General features: G+C 40.7%; 3 protein-coding genes, 1 long non-coding RNA gene and 2 other non-coding genes across 9 annotated transcripts in view; 2 read left to right on the top strand and 4 right to left on the bottom strand.

Annotated features, from left to right (window-relative positions):
* Positions 1-225: 225 nt before the first annotated feature.
* On the bottom strand, positions 226-311 carry LOC147645045 (small nucleolar RNA R38). The gene has a single exon (XR_015271462.1). It is a non-coding gene; the product is annotated as a small nucleolar RNA R38 (small nucleolar RNA).
* A 152-nt stretch (positions 312-463) lies between these two features.
* On the bottom strand, positions 464-547 carry LOC147645044 (small nucleolar RNA R38). The gene has a single exon (XR_015271460.1). It is a non-coding gene; the product is annotated as a small nucleolar RNA R38 (small nucleolar RNA).
* Positions 548-793: 246 nt separating this feature from the next.
* Positions 794-2,192, bottom strand: LOC147645043 (uncharacterized). Its single transcript, XR_015271418.1, has 5 exons — positions 2,021-2,192; positions 1,770-1,827; positions 1,533-1,579; positions 1,282-1,335; positions 794-1,094 (listed from the first exon to the last, which is right to left on the bottom strand). It is a non-coding gene; the product is annotated as an uncharacterized LOC147645043 (long non-coding RNA).
* A 1,041-nt stretch (positions 2,193-3,233) lies between these two features.
* Positions 3,234-5,972, top strand: rdgBbeta (cytoplasmic phosphatidylinositol transfer protein 1). Its single transcript, XM_020961592.2, has 7 exons — positions 3,234-3,443; positions 3,507-3,655; positions 3,745-3,833; positions 4,888-4,895; positions 4,956-5,027; positions 5,095-5,224; positions 5,285-5,972. Exons 1-7 carry the CDS (start codon positions 3,393-3,395, stop codon positions 5,611-5,613), a joined length of 828 nt encoding a protein of 275 aa, XP_020817251.1. The 5' UTR covers positions 3,234-3,392; the 3' UTR covers positions 5,614-5,972.
* On the top strand, positions 5,935-12,486 carry swi2 (Protein singed wings 2). 3 transcript variants are annotated; one of them, XM_020961590.2, is made up of 6 exons: positions 5,935-6,076; positions 6,142-6,736; positions 9,118-9,330; positions 10,407-10,881; positions 10,937-11,116; positions 11,178-12,486. In XM_020961590.2, exons 2-6 carry the CDS (start codon positions 6,681-6,683, stop codon positions 11,724-11,726), a joined length of 1,473 nt encoding a protein of 490 aa, XP_020817249.2. In that variant the 5' UTR covers positions 5,935-6,076; positions 6,142-6,680; the 3' UTR covers positions 11,727-12,486. The 3 variants fall into 3 exon arrangements, with proteins under 3 accessions (XP_020817249.2, XP_020817250.2, XP_086687978.1); XM_020961591.2 differs by lacking the exon at positions 6,142-6,736 and having other exon boundaries at positions 5,941-6,076; XM_086831852.1 differs by lacking the exons at positions 5,935-6,076; positions 6,142-6,736 and adding an exon at positions 8,762-8,892.
* Positions 11,892-15,013, bottom strand: part of HPS4 (Hermansky-Pudlak syndrome 4 protein) — an 8,677-nt gene continuing 5,555 nt past the window's right edge. For both annotated transcript variants that reach the window (XM_020961587.2, XM_020961586.2), the window contains exons 5-7: positions 13,432-14,980; positions 13,137-13,372; positions 11,892-13,070 (exon numbers count right to left, since the gene is read on the bottom strand). In XM_020961587.2, coding sequence (XP_020817246.2) covers positions 12,902-13,070; positions 13,137-13,372; positions 13,432-14,980 — 1,954 coding nt within the window. In that variant the 3' untranslated portion in view covers positions 11,892-12,901. The remainder of the gene's footprint in view (positions 13,071-13,136; positions 13,373-13,431; positions 14,981-15,013) is intronic.

The raw sequence follows: 15,013 nt of genomic DNA, 5'->3' as shown, positions 1-15,013 counted from the left end.
AATTGAAAATAATTAATCAGCAATTAAAAACCAATCGACATAATTTTTCCGACTGGGGCGGTATAAGAAAACATCATGAAATAACCAAAAACTATTTAAATAGAGAGTAAACACACCTTTTTGTGGAGCAAGCCATCCCTCTGAGATACTTGGTACCAGCAGACCTGTAAGTAAATAAATAACTTATTAGTCAAGCTCATAAAATAAAATATTAATAAAAAAAACTTTAATGTCAGCTTATTTTATCATCAATTATTCTTATGACAGGGATAACTGTTTGGCTTAAATAAAGGTGTTCATCATGAAACAGAATACTTGACGAATTTTTACTCATAACTAGCTTTTTACCTTATCTCAGAAGAACTTCTCATGACATTAGGGATAATTTAACGACTTATTCCTCCTATAAGGAATTGAAAAGGAATTAGACGCATGAAATATTGACAATATATAAAGTTTCATATATGCAATCAGCTTGTTTTATCATCAATTATTCTTATGACAGGGATAACTGTTTGGCTTTAAATAAGGTGTTCATCATTGCATATACGAAGGCCTTGCATTTTTTTATGCTTACCATTATAGGAGCAGGATTTCAGACGTTTATCGCTTCGTCAGATAAATCCTGAAAAAGTGGTACTTTAAAATATGTTTTCGAAAATATTCAATAGCTGTATGTATTTTCCGAAGTCAGTCTTGTGAAAATCAACATGATTATTCGGTTATATGCTTGTCTATTGGTTTGTCATCATAGAAAATACATAGTTTATTTAAAAATAAAAACAAAACTTACCATTTTGAACGGTAAAGGCACCAAGATGTCTGCAAGCGCCCATTAATGCTTTCTGTAAATATAATAATAAAGAATTTTCTATAAAATACTTTGCAAGGATCATAAAATGTTATTTGATGAATATAAATCAGCAATTCATGTTTTGCGTTGGATATGGAACAGTTTTCTTCATAAAATATCAAAGCGAGCTGGGTAAATGTTTCATCATTTTAATGGTGGTTACTTAATTTGTACAAAAATAATAATTACCTTATTAGCATTGAACAGCCGTTGAATCTCATCTCTTTTTTGGCTCATTTGTCTGAAAAAATAATAGAAAAACAATTATTAAAATGTATTCCTGTTCTTCTGGGCTTTTCTAATTTTTAATCTGTGCTTCAGTTACAAAGGTGAAAGTTGTCATCAAAACTTTTCAAGAGTAGCAAATAATAATCGTTCATCATATTCAGATTTAAAAAGAATTAAGATTGTTATAAACAAACACTTACCTTAGACAAGATCCGTTTAGTTTTTAACTCGGCTGATTCTGCTGGCAATTATCTCTGCAAATATAAAGAAAATGCTTTTAATGCATATGTTTGAGTACACTTAAAATGATGTGTCTAAGTAATTTATCAGCAATTTATGTTTTGCGTTGGATATGGAACAGTTTTCTTCATAGTATATCAAAGCGAGCTGGGTAAATGTTTCATCATTTTAAGGTTGTGATTTTAAACGTATTATAATGAGATTTATTTACCTGATTGACCAGCCTTCTCATTTTCCCCACTTGTTTTGTTAATCAATCTGCAAAGCAAAGAAAAATATAATTATTAGCATGTTTCTAAACTATTGTTGCATTTCAATTTTTAGATGTATGCTTCAGTTTAAAGGTGAAGGTTGTCATCAAAACTTTTCAAGAGTAGCAAATAATAATCGTTCATCATATTCAAGTTTTGTTATGGGTTTTTGTTTATATAATCATTTAAATACACACCTAACTGAGCCGAATCCATTTAGTTCATAACCTCTTTGCTTTGGGTTCTCTATTACGTCTGTAAAAAAGAAAATGACTTTAAAATATATTCTTGAGTAGACTTAAAACTATATGTTTAAGAAATTAATCAGCAATTCATGTTTTGCGTTGGATATGGAACAGTTTTCTTCATAAAATATCAAAGCGAGCTGGGTAAGTGTTTCATCATATTACATATAGTGATTTTTATAATAAAATTTTCGACTAATTACCTTCTGTGTTCCGTAAGCAAAAAGTTATCCATTATTTCTGAAAATAAATGAAAGGAAATATAATTAATATTGGCAAATAACACAAAGAACTTTCGAAAATTAACAAATAAGTCAGCAATTCATTTTTTGCGTTGGATATGGAACAGTTTTCTTCATAATATATCAAAGCGAGCTGGGTAAATGTTTCATCATTCAAAGGACTTTATATAATAAAAAATCCATTTCACGATGCTTACCTTTCTGGGGAAATACATCTGTAACGACCTCAAAGGCCACCAACCGGGTTTTCCTTGGTTAGACCACGAGTTAAACGTTCCTTCAGGGAATCTGCAATTCAAAAAACTTGGGTTAATGAACACATCGATCTGAGGCTCTCTAAATCCATTGCTTGATGGAGGCATCAGTATATAAAACCAATCGACAAAGTTATTCCGACTGGGGCGGTATATGTTTGGCATCACAGAAGCAACAAATTCGAAAGAAAATGCCGACCGAAACTAACCTTACTTTGTTCCGACACGTGTCGCCCACAGAATTCATCCAACATCGGCCCATCAACCGGGGATTTCACTTTCCATGTTATTATATTGTCCATAATCATTGATAAAGCACAGTATTCTGCAATTTAGAAGCACAATATGAGTTAGCTTGCAACTTAATCACCAAATACAGCGGGATCACACGTGGCTTTTGGGTATCAGAATTGAAAACCAATCAACACGTCTCTTCAGACTGGGGCGGTATTAAATAAGCATCATGGAAAGCAAGCGGCTATCTTTAAAAATGTTAATTTAACTTTATATTACCTTTTGATATTGTTGAAACACTGGCAAACACAACCGTCCACTTCAGAAGAAAATTTTAAATGAAAGAATGAGAGTGCACGTGCAAGTCATCTAGAGGTGAAAGACAACCGATGACGCTATCGATACACCGATAGCATCGTGCATGATAGTTTGGCAAAACATCGATAGCTTTGAGTGCCATCGATAATTTCCGCCTTTTTACAATCAGTTTTTAAAGTAATGAATGAATGCAGTTTAAATAAAAGAAACCCTAGAAAAGTATAATAAATAATATAATGCAGTATTAAATAAATTAATATGTTAGAAAAGAATAACAAATAATATTTAGATGAAAGGTTCTAAACTTTGCTAACCAAAAATGTCTTATCGATGATTTATAGTGTGACTGCAGCCTGGACAATAAAATCATCAGAAAAATACCACAAGTTCTTGTGGTTTATTTGTAGCGTCGACCAACGGCCCCATTGAGTGTACTTGTTGTTGGTTTTCCGTCGCTTCTCGTGTGCGCCTCGCTTTGCGTAACTTTTGATATTTGATTTTCTCCGCGAACCGCTTCCACCGACGCAATGGTGCTGACCAAGGAGTATCGTGTGTGCATGCCGCTGACCGTGGAGGAAGTGAGTAGCCATTGCCCCGCCGGAGAGAACTCGACTTTGAGCTTTTATGTCATCTTTTTGCAGTACAAGATCGGGCAGCTTTACATGATTGCGCGTCACAGCCTGGAACAGTCGGAGGAAGGCGAGGGCGTCGAGGTGGTGGAGAACCGTCCGTGCGAGGACCCCGTCCACGGCAAGGGCCAGTACACGGAAAAGCACATTCACTTGTCCAGGTTGGAAGCCCCTTCTTAGAAGATCCTGCGCAGTTTCCGGATAGCTCATTAAAGACACGATTTTGCATTTCGCCTTTCATTTACGTCAGCCGGCTCCCCTACTGGATACAGGCCATCTGCCCGCGCGTTTTCTACGTGATTGAGAAGTCCTGGAACTACTATCCCTACACGCTAACAGGTGAGCGAGCACCACTGAGCAGTGGCCACTGCGCATCCCCCGCCACTTCATCCCCCAAGGGGGAGGCTATTTTTAAACCCACTTAATTATGCATTCCGGAGGTTGAGATTCCTTAACGTCTTTGGCTCTTTTCCGGCCATATGGCAGCATTCCCCGAGAACACATCATGTGTTCTTTTCGCGGGCCAGCAGGAATTCCGCGTTATCATTTAACCGACCGACCGGCCAGCATAGTGGTGGGGGTACGTCTGCCGATAAAGGCCCATTAACCATAACACACACACCTGCCGAACCTGTGATACGTCATCCGTATCGGTATCACCACCGGAACAGACCCAGCCCAAGCTCCTAAATCAGCGTTCGGCAATTGTTTAACACAACTGTCGCAACTCCCAGAGCCTTCTCCTGGCCGATAAATTCTGTTTACACGCTGTCCAACTGCACTCTAACGATAAGGTTGCTATATGCACTTCAAGGGAATCGCTGTTTGCGTGTTTAGGCTTTGGGTCGTTGACTTTTAGGCTAGGGATCCATTACAACAAGCTGGTTTATTTGTCTATCTGAGTGGAGGTGTGTTAGTGTTACCATTACCAGCAGCTGTTTTGGTTGCGATTGATTGAAGCTCACAAAGCCCTATGGTATCCTGGCAATTTGAATTGTATTGTATATTGAATTAAGATATGTAAGGGATAAATTCTTAGTGAAGAGTTAACTTGTCATATTGAAGAACTAACAAAAGTTATACTGGTTTATAAATGCTTTTAGATATCATATCAAAGATAATAAATAGGTTCTAAACAAAGACCAAAAGTCCATGTTTGGCTTAGGTTTAATAACATAAGAACGCAAATGGATGTTAACGATATTTTTAATCCATAACTAACGTATTTTTAATCACTTTTAGTCTAAAAATAACCCATTAGGCACGCTTGAATTATATTTGATGAGTACGGTTAGTATGGTTAGTTTATTGATTTATTTTTGGATTTCTGTATTATAATTTCATGCGCCACAATCGGGTCTATAATTGGCTGGAACGAAAAACCCTGATCCAGAATACACGGTAATTGGTATGGCTTCTATTTCTGTTGTCCTTCGCTAACCAATTATCCTCAATTTACAGTGCTCCTTCATACCCAAGCTAAATGTGCTCATCAAAACAAAGTACGAGGACAACAACGGCAGCACCGAGAATGTAAGTACAAAGTTCAAGGTCCCCAAAAGTTATTATGACAGTGATTAATAATGCTTTTGATTGATAGTGTCTGGACTTGTCAGAGGAGGAGCTGAAGACACGCACCGTGGATCATTTGGACATTGCATTTGATGACCTCAGTCCCAAGCATTACAAGCAGGAAGAAGATCCTAAGTTCTACAAATCAATAAAGACAAGTAAGAGTCTTGGATTTATCGAAGATATGGAGCTACATTAATTTGATTTCTATCGCACAGATCGCGGCCCCCTTATTGAGGGCTGGCGGGATACTGACAAGCCCATTATGTGCTCCTATAAAGTGGTCCATGCCACCTTCGAGGTCTGGGGCCTGCAGACCAAGGTAGAAGACTTTATCCAGCGCGGCATTCGGGAAATCCTGCTGTTGGGCCACCGGCAGGCCTTTGCCTGGTTGGATGAGTGGCATGGCATGACCCTGGAGGATGTGCGCGACTACGAGCGCCAGAAGCAGGCCGAGACCAATGAGAAAATCCACAATACCAGTGGAGCAGTAACCAACGACGAGGCTGCGGCGGCGGGTGATGCCTCCGTTGGCGATGTGGACTAAGACGTAGAATAGTTAAGGCAACAGGATGCAGGCTGCAAAATGTACCTTCAAGGCCTCGCGGCGAAAGCTTACAAAGTTTCATAGGAAATATCTTATTCTAACATAGCATATATATATACATATATATATCTATATCAGTGTCGATGCATTTTCAACCGGTCCAAAGAAGCTCAGAGCTCAGGAGGCACAAGAGCACCAAATATTCATTGTTATCAAACATAGAGATCACGCAATTTTTAGTCAAACATACTATATATACACACGCTCTAGTGAACGGTTTGTGTTAACTATATCCCTTAGTTATTGATGTAAATTCGGTGTACAAAATACAGAATACATAGTAGCGATGTACCTAAAAAGCATTTGATGTTAACTACTTTGATTCCGCACCTGACCGGGGCCATTAGATGGCTCGGAATGGTGTGACCACTATTAACAGGCAATTTGTATGCCAATGAACCAGGTAGTGAGTGGGTGATTCATTAGCAGTATTTCGAATATGTGAAGATATATGTATGTAGTAAGCAGATGTTCCTCCCACGCGGCTCGACCCTGACACTGATCGTAAATCATTAGCCTTACACCCTTCAAACCGAAAACAACAGCTGCTCCGGCCGGAACGAGCCCCCAAAATCAGGCGGAGAGCGAGAGCTATTGATAAACCCATAGAGCCTCTCGCGGGGGCCGCCAGCTGATTTCACGCTGGAGATCTCACAAAAATAATGCCAAGAAGAAGCGCCAGCGGCGGCCACCAGCGATTCGCGTTCGCGTTCGCTTTCGCGCCGCATTTGAACTTCAAACGCGAGAAAAGTAGCACAGCGCGGATAGATACGCGGATGCGTGGAGCGATTAAGCGGCGTGGCGCGCAAAAACAAAATTCTTCTATTTTTTGATTATGTATTTAGCATAGAGAGCAAATGGCAAAGCCAAAACAATTCCATCCGTATATTTAGCCTACCTGTGCGCGAACGATGACAATGGAATATTCTGAATGAAAAACGGCTCCGCTCGGATAAACAGTTTTCGTCTTGGAAATAAATATTTAAAATATACAAAAAATCATCGCCATGGCGAGTAGAAGTGCTGTGAAATATATTTCCCTATTTATCACGATCTTAATAAGGTAAAAATAACTAGAGGAGTGTGTGTGTAATATAGTGTAATACAAGCTCTTATCAGTCGGCTTTACAACGCTCACAGACTGTGTCTAGTTGATTTATTAATAAACATACTAAATCCTATTCTGGGTTAGGCCATATGTGGGCCATATAGTTAGTCTGTGGTAAGCTTTTTATATGAAACGCAAAGTTACTTATCGCCGCAGCAAAATCAAACCGAACTGATTGGTTTTATGGTTATTATAAATGGTCTAAATGGGTGCAAGGCATGGGCACTTGGCTTACCAGGCTTTCCGTTGTTCTCCTAGTAAACTATATACCCCTCTTAATTCCTAACTGTGATGAGGATCACACGCAGAATATGTGGTTATTTGGGGCCGTAAACTGCCAAGGTAGCAGAAACACTTCCTCAGCATTATCAACATTCAAAACAGGGCGACGATACCTTTGTCGCTCAACCCCAAGCAGCGAGGAAGGGAACCGGGCAGGTTTTTTGGCCCCCAATTTAAAAATTCTTATCACACCAACGGAGGCGGCTGGCTATAAAAAGGTTCTGTTTATCAATCGTATATATAACACAAACGAAACGCTCTTAGATCTTGTCTCCATATATATTCCCCCATATTTCCTCTTGTCATCTCTCCTCCAGATCTCATTTAGGCTCTTGGCCAGTAGTTATCATCCGGCAATCTCAATGAGAATCGACAGTCGCCGTCATGGTGGGGATTCATAAGTAGATTTATTTAGATTTATTTCCATTGCGGAATTGATAAACGGGTTTTGAGTGCTTGAGTGAGAACGGGTTGAACAATAAGCCCAAATTGGCTTAAATTTAATTATACCCTGGCATTTTTTTTGGTTGTGTAAAAATTCAAGTGAAACTAGAGTACTTAGAGGGGTTTATTCCCCAGAATGTCGCAAGCGTTTCTTACCCAACGCGTTTTTATTGTTTTCATCAAAATAGCAAGCCAATTGCTCCGATGGTCACAAAAGTCAACTGAAAAATGTTTTGAGGCAAACTTTTCAATTAAAATTTAATAAAAACACGCAACTAGGGATGATAATATATTGAAAATACAGTAGTTTGATAATTTGAAAAATATAAATTGATTGCATTTTAAAACAAAACAAAAAAATTATATTTAAATTAAACAGAATAATTATCGCAACATTAATATATCGATTTATATAAGTAAAACTCCATCTTCCGAGTAAAATACAAGTCTGAAATTTGGTATATTTTGTTTATTTAATAAACTTTACCCATGCTAATCAGTGATAATTGCCAGCAAGTCACTCGCAGAAAGAGTGTCGATTCTCTCAGCTATGATTTTCGATCTTTATGCGACAGAGTATGGGCCTCAATACCAAAACGAATTTAAATATTTGTCGTTTTACCACTTGAAATCAAACAAAGCTGCTACCATATTCCAAAAATTTTGTTGCCTGTATTTATTAAGTAAATATTTTCGCTGTTATTGTAATGTTTCACTTTGTATTGTGTATTGTTGAGTTTAACGCCTTGAACGTAAGCGAAATGCTACGAAAACTTGTTAATTGTCTGTTAGACCCACTTAGACCCTTTGGGAAAACGCGCGGGGATATATTAAGAGATGATGTATGTATTTTCGAAGATTATTTTTGGAATGAGTGTATCTGAAAATTATGTTTGAAAACAAACTAGAAGATGCTGACCTACCTCTCTCTTTATATGTATATTAAGTAATATAATTTAGTACAAATTCTGGGAGCCTTTTCGGACCTACAATCTCTGTCACCCTGCGATCTGGCACCTCGACATGTGCTAAGTGGGCATCGTGATCATGTGATGTGATGTACTCTCCTCCGTGCGCTAATAGAACCGCCATATAGACGGAGTAAACAAGAGATTTCCATACTGCGCAGGCACACGGCTCGGAGTTGTGCTACCGTTCAGATTAGTGACTCTATATATGTATGTATATATATGTTTACCCCAAGTCGGCTAGAAGCAGTTTGCAGTGCCTAAAACCCACCCAAGAACCAAAGACTAGCAGCTATTTTTAAACGCGAGTTGCGAAAAATAGAACATGCTTTCAGGAATTTCTTTAAAGACTTATCTGGAAGTGGCAAGTTTCCTGGATCTTATTTTGGGGACCAGAAAGACACAGCTAATTAAATAGTCAGTATCTGTTTTTTTAGTATTCCGTCCGTATCTGTGTTTTTCCCAAGCAATAAGGTCTTACCTGGCGTCTGCTTATCAAGTTTTGGCCCTAAACGAGCGTTGCTCTGCGACGGAATTATCACCAGCAATTTGAGGGCTGTTCTGGGATCCAAAAATAGCCGAGAATTATGAGTTTGTCTAGTCTAGTCTAGTCTATTGACTTACCAATTATCTGCTACCTAGACTGAGCCAAGCCGTCGAGAAGACTGATGGCCATGAAGCAACCACCACCACCACCACAATGGTGGCCACCACAACCACGAAGATGCCGGACTTCACCAGCGGTTGCTATGATTGGACATCTGCTCCGGAGGCAGCGGGAGGAAACTGTTCCAGATTGACCCGGAACGGAACCCTGAAGTGCTATGGCGGGATGAATAACCTGGCTGCTTTGACGTGAGTACTCTTAACACGCTCTTTGTCCGGCTGATGTCTGTGGAAACACAAGAATTTAAACCATAAATCGTAAGAGTCTGTACACTAAGTGTATTTCGGGTGATATAATATTCTTAGAGGCGTAAATATCTAATTATCAGTCTACCATATTTTTGAAACTCCTTTAAAAAGAAAATAAGCTAACTTCGGGGTAACCGAAGCTCGTATATCCATGCAGGGAGCCATTTCCTAAATCGATCACAACTTAGCTAAAAATGCATTAATTTCAATTCGGAAAGCTTTCCTATATTAGTTTTTATAAGAATAATAAATCTGCACACTTAATTTAAAATATTAAAAATTTTAAAATTTTTCACAATTTTTGCCAACTTTAACGATGAAAAAATTAAAAAAATATATATATTCCTTTAAACATGCCCAGATTAAGTCGTCTTTTTATGCTGATCAAGAATATATATAATTTATAGGGTCGGAAATGGGTTCTTCGTCAAGGATTTCTAAAATATGTCCATTATAAGGACTTAATATCAATATTTTAATATGATAATTAATAAATTATAGTTTTCCAAATACCATAACTAAGCCAAAAATGCATTGATTTCACTTCGGAAAGCGTTCCCATGTTAGTTTTTATAAAATTAATAAATCTGCATACTCAATTAAAAATTTAAAAAATTTCGATTTTTTTGTCAAATTTTTGCCAATTTTAAACCATTAAAAATTATTGAAAAAATTTAAAAAAATTATTTTCTTCCAAACACGGCTAGATCGACTCGGATTTCGATACTGATCAAGAATATATATGATTTATAGGGTCGGGAATGACTTCTTTACTATTTTGCAAACATATAACTTATAAATTCATCTTCAGGAATTAATAATTTAAAATCAATTTAAAAAGGGCATAAAAGATGCTGTAACATTTTTAGCATATTCTTTTGTAGGCACTTACATTTTTTTTAGAATTTCTACGCTTTTTGAATTCTTATCCCTAGATATTTCCATGGTGCTTCTATTTTTACTGTAGATATTGAATTTATGTGAACAAATATATTATATTTACATTTTTCCTTTAGAAAACTCAGCCGCCATCAGCCAGCGCTGGAAATGCTCCTCTGCGGCTGGCCACACGATGGATTCAATCCCCTCAAGGAGCTCCAGAAGCTGCCCCGTCTCCGCTCCCTCACCATCGAGTACAGTGGCTTCACTGAGTTCAAGTTCGATTTTCCGGAAATGCACGACCTGCAGACCATCAACATTTCGTGGACGAATCTCTCGTACATTTCCTCACGTACCTTCAAGCGAGTGCATTTCCTCAAGGTCCTGGACCTGCGCTGGAACCAGCTCATCCAACTGGATGGACCGCTGTTGCTGCCCCGCAATTTCGAGCAGCTGTATCTGGCGGGGAATCCCTGGAACTGCACAAGGAACTTCAAGTGGATGCTGCTGCAGCCGGAGAAGGGGAGACTGGTGGTGGACAGGGATGAGCTCATTTGCACGGATCGCAAGTACAAGGAACGCCAGATGCTGCTCGTCATGCACTACAAATTGGTGAGTTTACAGTTCTATAAATAATGGTTTAATTATTAATAAAATATCATTTTAGGAGTTGAAAACGCAATGCCAGTCTCATGAGGATTTGAGGAACTGCACTTGCCTGATGCATCATATCTTGCCCAAGACGCACATTCCCTTATACACGGTGAACTGCTCCCACCTGCAGTTCCATCGATTGCCAGCCTTTTTGCCAGAGAACACAACCACGTTGACCATTAACGATAATATGGTAAGATTACTAGCTTCTTCCCCATCTTACTTAAGATAAAACTTCCATTTGTTTTCATCAGATCAGCGACATTAATCCGCTACGGGACAACCCCCACTACCGCCACGTGGTGGATATCCAGCTGGAGAACAATCGTGTGGCCAATGTGGACGACCTTGAGGACACCTACTGGCTGCAGAACTTCCGGCTGCTCAACTTGCGGGGCAACAATCTCCGGAAGCTGCACGTCTACGCCCTGGACAATGCGCTGAATGACAACGAGAATGCCAATCTCTTGCTGCTCAGCCGGAATCCCTGGCATTGCACCTGCAAGTTTGGGAGTAGATTGCGCGAGCTGCTCACCAAGTACAAGGACATTGTGAGGGATGCCTGGAATGTGTCCTGCACCTACATGCAGGAGGATGAGCAGCGGCTGGCCAAGGTGCTGACCTTGAGTCGCCAGGATATGTGCAATGTCAGCGTGGACAGTGGACCGCTGATTCATCCCATTGATTGGCTAAACGCAGTACTGGCGAGCCTCATCCTTCTCATCCTGGGCAAGCTGGCCTTCGATTACTATCATTACAAGTATTACGGACGAGTTCCTTGGATCGTGATGAAAATGCCTTAGCTTTAATGAGTTTTAACTTGGGATGGATACCGGGAGAAAAGGTTCAAATCGTTATAAGAAATATTCTATTTCACTTCGTATCACATTTTAAAATGATCGAAATAATCGGAATGTATATTATTGTTATTAATTTTTGCCTTCCCCAATGTCAAGCTCGGAAAAAAGTATTTCTCAAACACAGACGACAACGCGACGGTTTTGTCGGTTTATTTTCGAAAATCTACAAAACAATACCGATCTTTGTATCATATATGAATATTTATGTATATATATACGTATAGGTATTTATGTAATATGTATATTTAAGCTAAGTCAACGCAAAAACTCTCAAAATAGTTGTTTGTCTTCTATGTATATGTATATAGCATTTTGCACAGAATTTACAGTGCTGCTAAAACGGTTTCATAGTTTTAAAATCATGCCTGCTCCCAAGTTCCTTTGCATTCGACGGTCTTTTGCATTTAAATTGGCACAAAGCGCTTAATAATACCATAATAATATAATTGATAATGATAATAGATCGGCTAAGAGTAGGTTTGGACAGAACGGAATGTGTCTATAAGTTAGTTACAAATAATTATTACACCTAAACGAATCTAATTCCTGCATCGTATTTACAATTAAAAGCTCGACCTCAACTTAATTCCTTTGGTAAAGCAAAGCAAGTGTAAGATAATAACTAAAATAAGTGTACAGATTACAAGCTTATAAATTAAACAACAACAGTGCAGTGCTGGACATTGTAAACGAAGCATAAAAACACTTTTGTACTTTACATCGATCAAGTGAAAGGATAAAACAAGGCAAAATGGAATCCCACGCGAGGGGGGATCGGAAAAGTTCAACAACTGCTGCGTTTCTCTTTGTAAATTTTCGTATAAAATTCGTCAAAGCAAGAGTATAAATCTTTTAAAATAGAGTTCCCTTGTATATATGTATATGATATGGAATAATTTTCCGAACACACACACACAACTCGCGTGGGAGCTGGAGATCGCAAAGTAAACAACAGCAGCGGATGGCATTAAGTTGGCTTTTTACGGGCTCTCCCAAAACGCACTTGGAGAGACGCCCCGTTAACGTTAACGTTTTTGGTTTTCTGTTTTCTTTTTGGCTAAGCATGCGAGTATTCAATATGTTTATAATTATACGACGACAATGATCTAGGCAACGTCCTAGAACAGCATGTAGGAATGATCGCGTTCCAGCCGCGACTTGGCGCGCATCTGTATGTTCCCAATGGGATCTGAGGGCGGCGGTATGCCGTTTATCTGATGGGTGGGCTCCTTGTAAAAGAACTCGGTCCGGCCGCTCTTGTGGCCATAGTAAACCGAGTCATGGGATCTGGTAGGGACACCATTCAACATTTTAACTGGCTGGTTTTATATCAGAGATGTATTCAGCACTCACCTCAGAATCAAGTCCGTAAGATGATGGTGTCCACTGGAATGTATCGAGTGCATGCTCTCCAGGATGTTAAGCTCTAGGGGATTCCAGGGACCATTCCGCTGCAGCACATCCCACTTGGCATCCACGCACATGAAGCTATAGTTGCTGCCATCCCGCTTATCGCCCTCCACATTCACGTTCAGAGTCTGATTCAGTTGAGATTCCATGTGCGGAAACTTGGCCACGCAAATGTCAAACTAAATTAAGGGAATAATATATATTATTATCAGAAAATGAGGATCTATCTTCTACTCACCATCTTCTGGACCACCTTCTGCTGATGGCAGGTGCCCTCCTCCATGAGCAGCAACAGGGTCATGTTCTGTTGACCACAAATGTAGAGTTCTGTGCGCTGCAAGCCATCCGATTGACCGGAAGCTGGCGGCAGAGCAGGAGCAGTGGACATAGCCGCTAAGGCATCCACCGCATCTTCGCACTTCAGGGAGCTGCGACGTGGAAAGACCTTGCTGCTGGTCAGCGGCGTTTGTATCTCAATCGGTGTGGTTTCACTGAGAGCCAGAACCGAGAGCTTGGCCATTAGGGGAGTCAAGGGTACACCTCCTGCTACACTGCGACTGGAGGCACGCTCCCCAAAAGTGGCTTCTCCCGCAGACTTTAGCGGCAGCGTCATGGAGCGCTTGTCCAAGGGAGTTTTTGCTGTTGCAGAGTTGTTGAGATTCCTATCGGCCGATACCGCCTCCGCCTCCGCGGCCTGTTGTCGCATGTGTTCGTCCAGCTTTTGGATTTCAGCATTGAATTCTTTAAACTCGGCTACCAGGGCAGCTAACTCCGCATCCTGATGTGCTTGCTCGCTGGCTGCGCCCCAGAGCCGACGGTACTGATCGAGGAATTGCTGGAACAGGCTGCGTGAGATCTGCTGGCCATTAGTGTTAAATACCGGATAGGTGGGATCGCTGATGGTTCGCGAGGTGATCTTCTCGTCGTTCTCTATGAAATCCGGCGAACCCGAGGAGGAGTCGTCACTGTTACCACTTCCATTTCTATTCACGTCTGTTTTAAATCCTGTGATGTGATTCAGTTTCTTGGAAATGGCACGCAGGGCATCCTGTAGATCGGCGGACGACTTGCGGCGGGTCATCTGCTTGCTGGGATTGCTGATGAAGTTCTGGAAGAACTTCTCCACGTCAAGCTTGAGCGAATTTCGCCGCGACTGGGCCTTGCCATTGGAGTTGTGGACATCCTCTGCCTTGCCCTCGGGATCATCGGGATTGGCGCAAATGGACATCACACTGCCGACGGGCAGAACTTTGTTCTCGGTCATCGGCGTGTTGCACACGCTTGTACGTCCAATGAACTCCGGATAGGAGTCTGTCTCATCAAAGTTGATGGATGCGATTCCGGACTCGGGCAAGTCCTTGCTGTGCATGCTCTTCAGGCGCAGCGGAAGGTGTGTGGGTCGCATGGCTTTGGGTCTAGCTGGGGGCATCTCCACGGTAGCCGGTTGCTGCTGCTCGTGCTCCGGTGCATGCTCCTCCTCTGGTATGTGCGTGAAGATTAGCGATTTATCCCGCTTAATCTTTCGCTTGGCGTACTGAAAAGGCATTCCGCTGTGCGGTAGCTGAGCCGTGCCCATCAGCTGCAAGTTTTGGGCGCGCTGTGCCTCCCCGGCCAACTCGCGGTACTGCTTTTGCTCCATGTACACCACCAGCATCTGGACGCCGTTGGGAATGTGAAACTGCTGCTGCTGCTGAATGGACACCTGCTCGGCGGCCGTGCGTATATGCCGGGGATCGGTGAGGACCAGTTGCTTGGTCACCATGTCGCTCAGCTGGGAGGCCACCACTCTAAAGGCAGTTTAAAGGGAAAAATAACTAAGT

This window comes from Drosophila serrata, unplaced genomic scaffold (genome assembly GCF_035046125.1).
Source record: "Drosophila serrata isolate PLE 108 unplaced genomic scaffold, ASM3504612v1 contig_26, whole genome shotgun sequence".
NCBI classification, from domain to species: domain Eukaryota; kingdom Metazoa; phylum Arthropoda; class Insecta; order Diptera; family Drosophilidae; genus Drosophila; species Drosophila serrata.
This window is presented reverse-complemented; position numbering and strand designations above follow the sequence as displayed.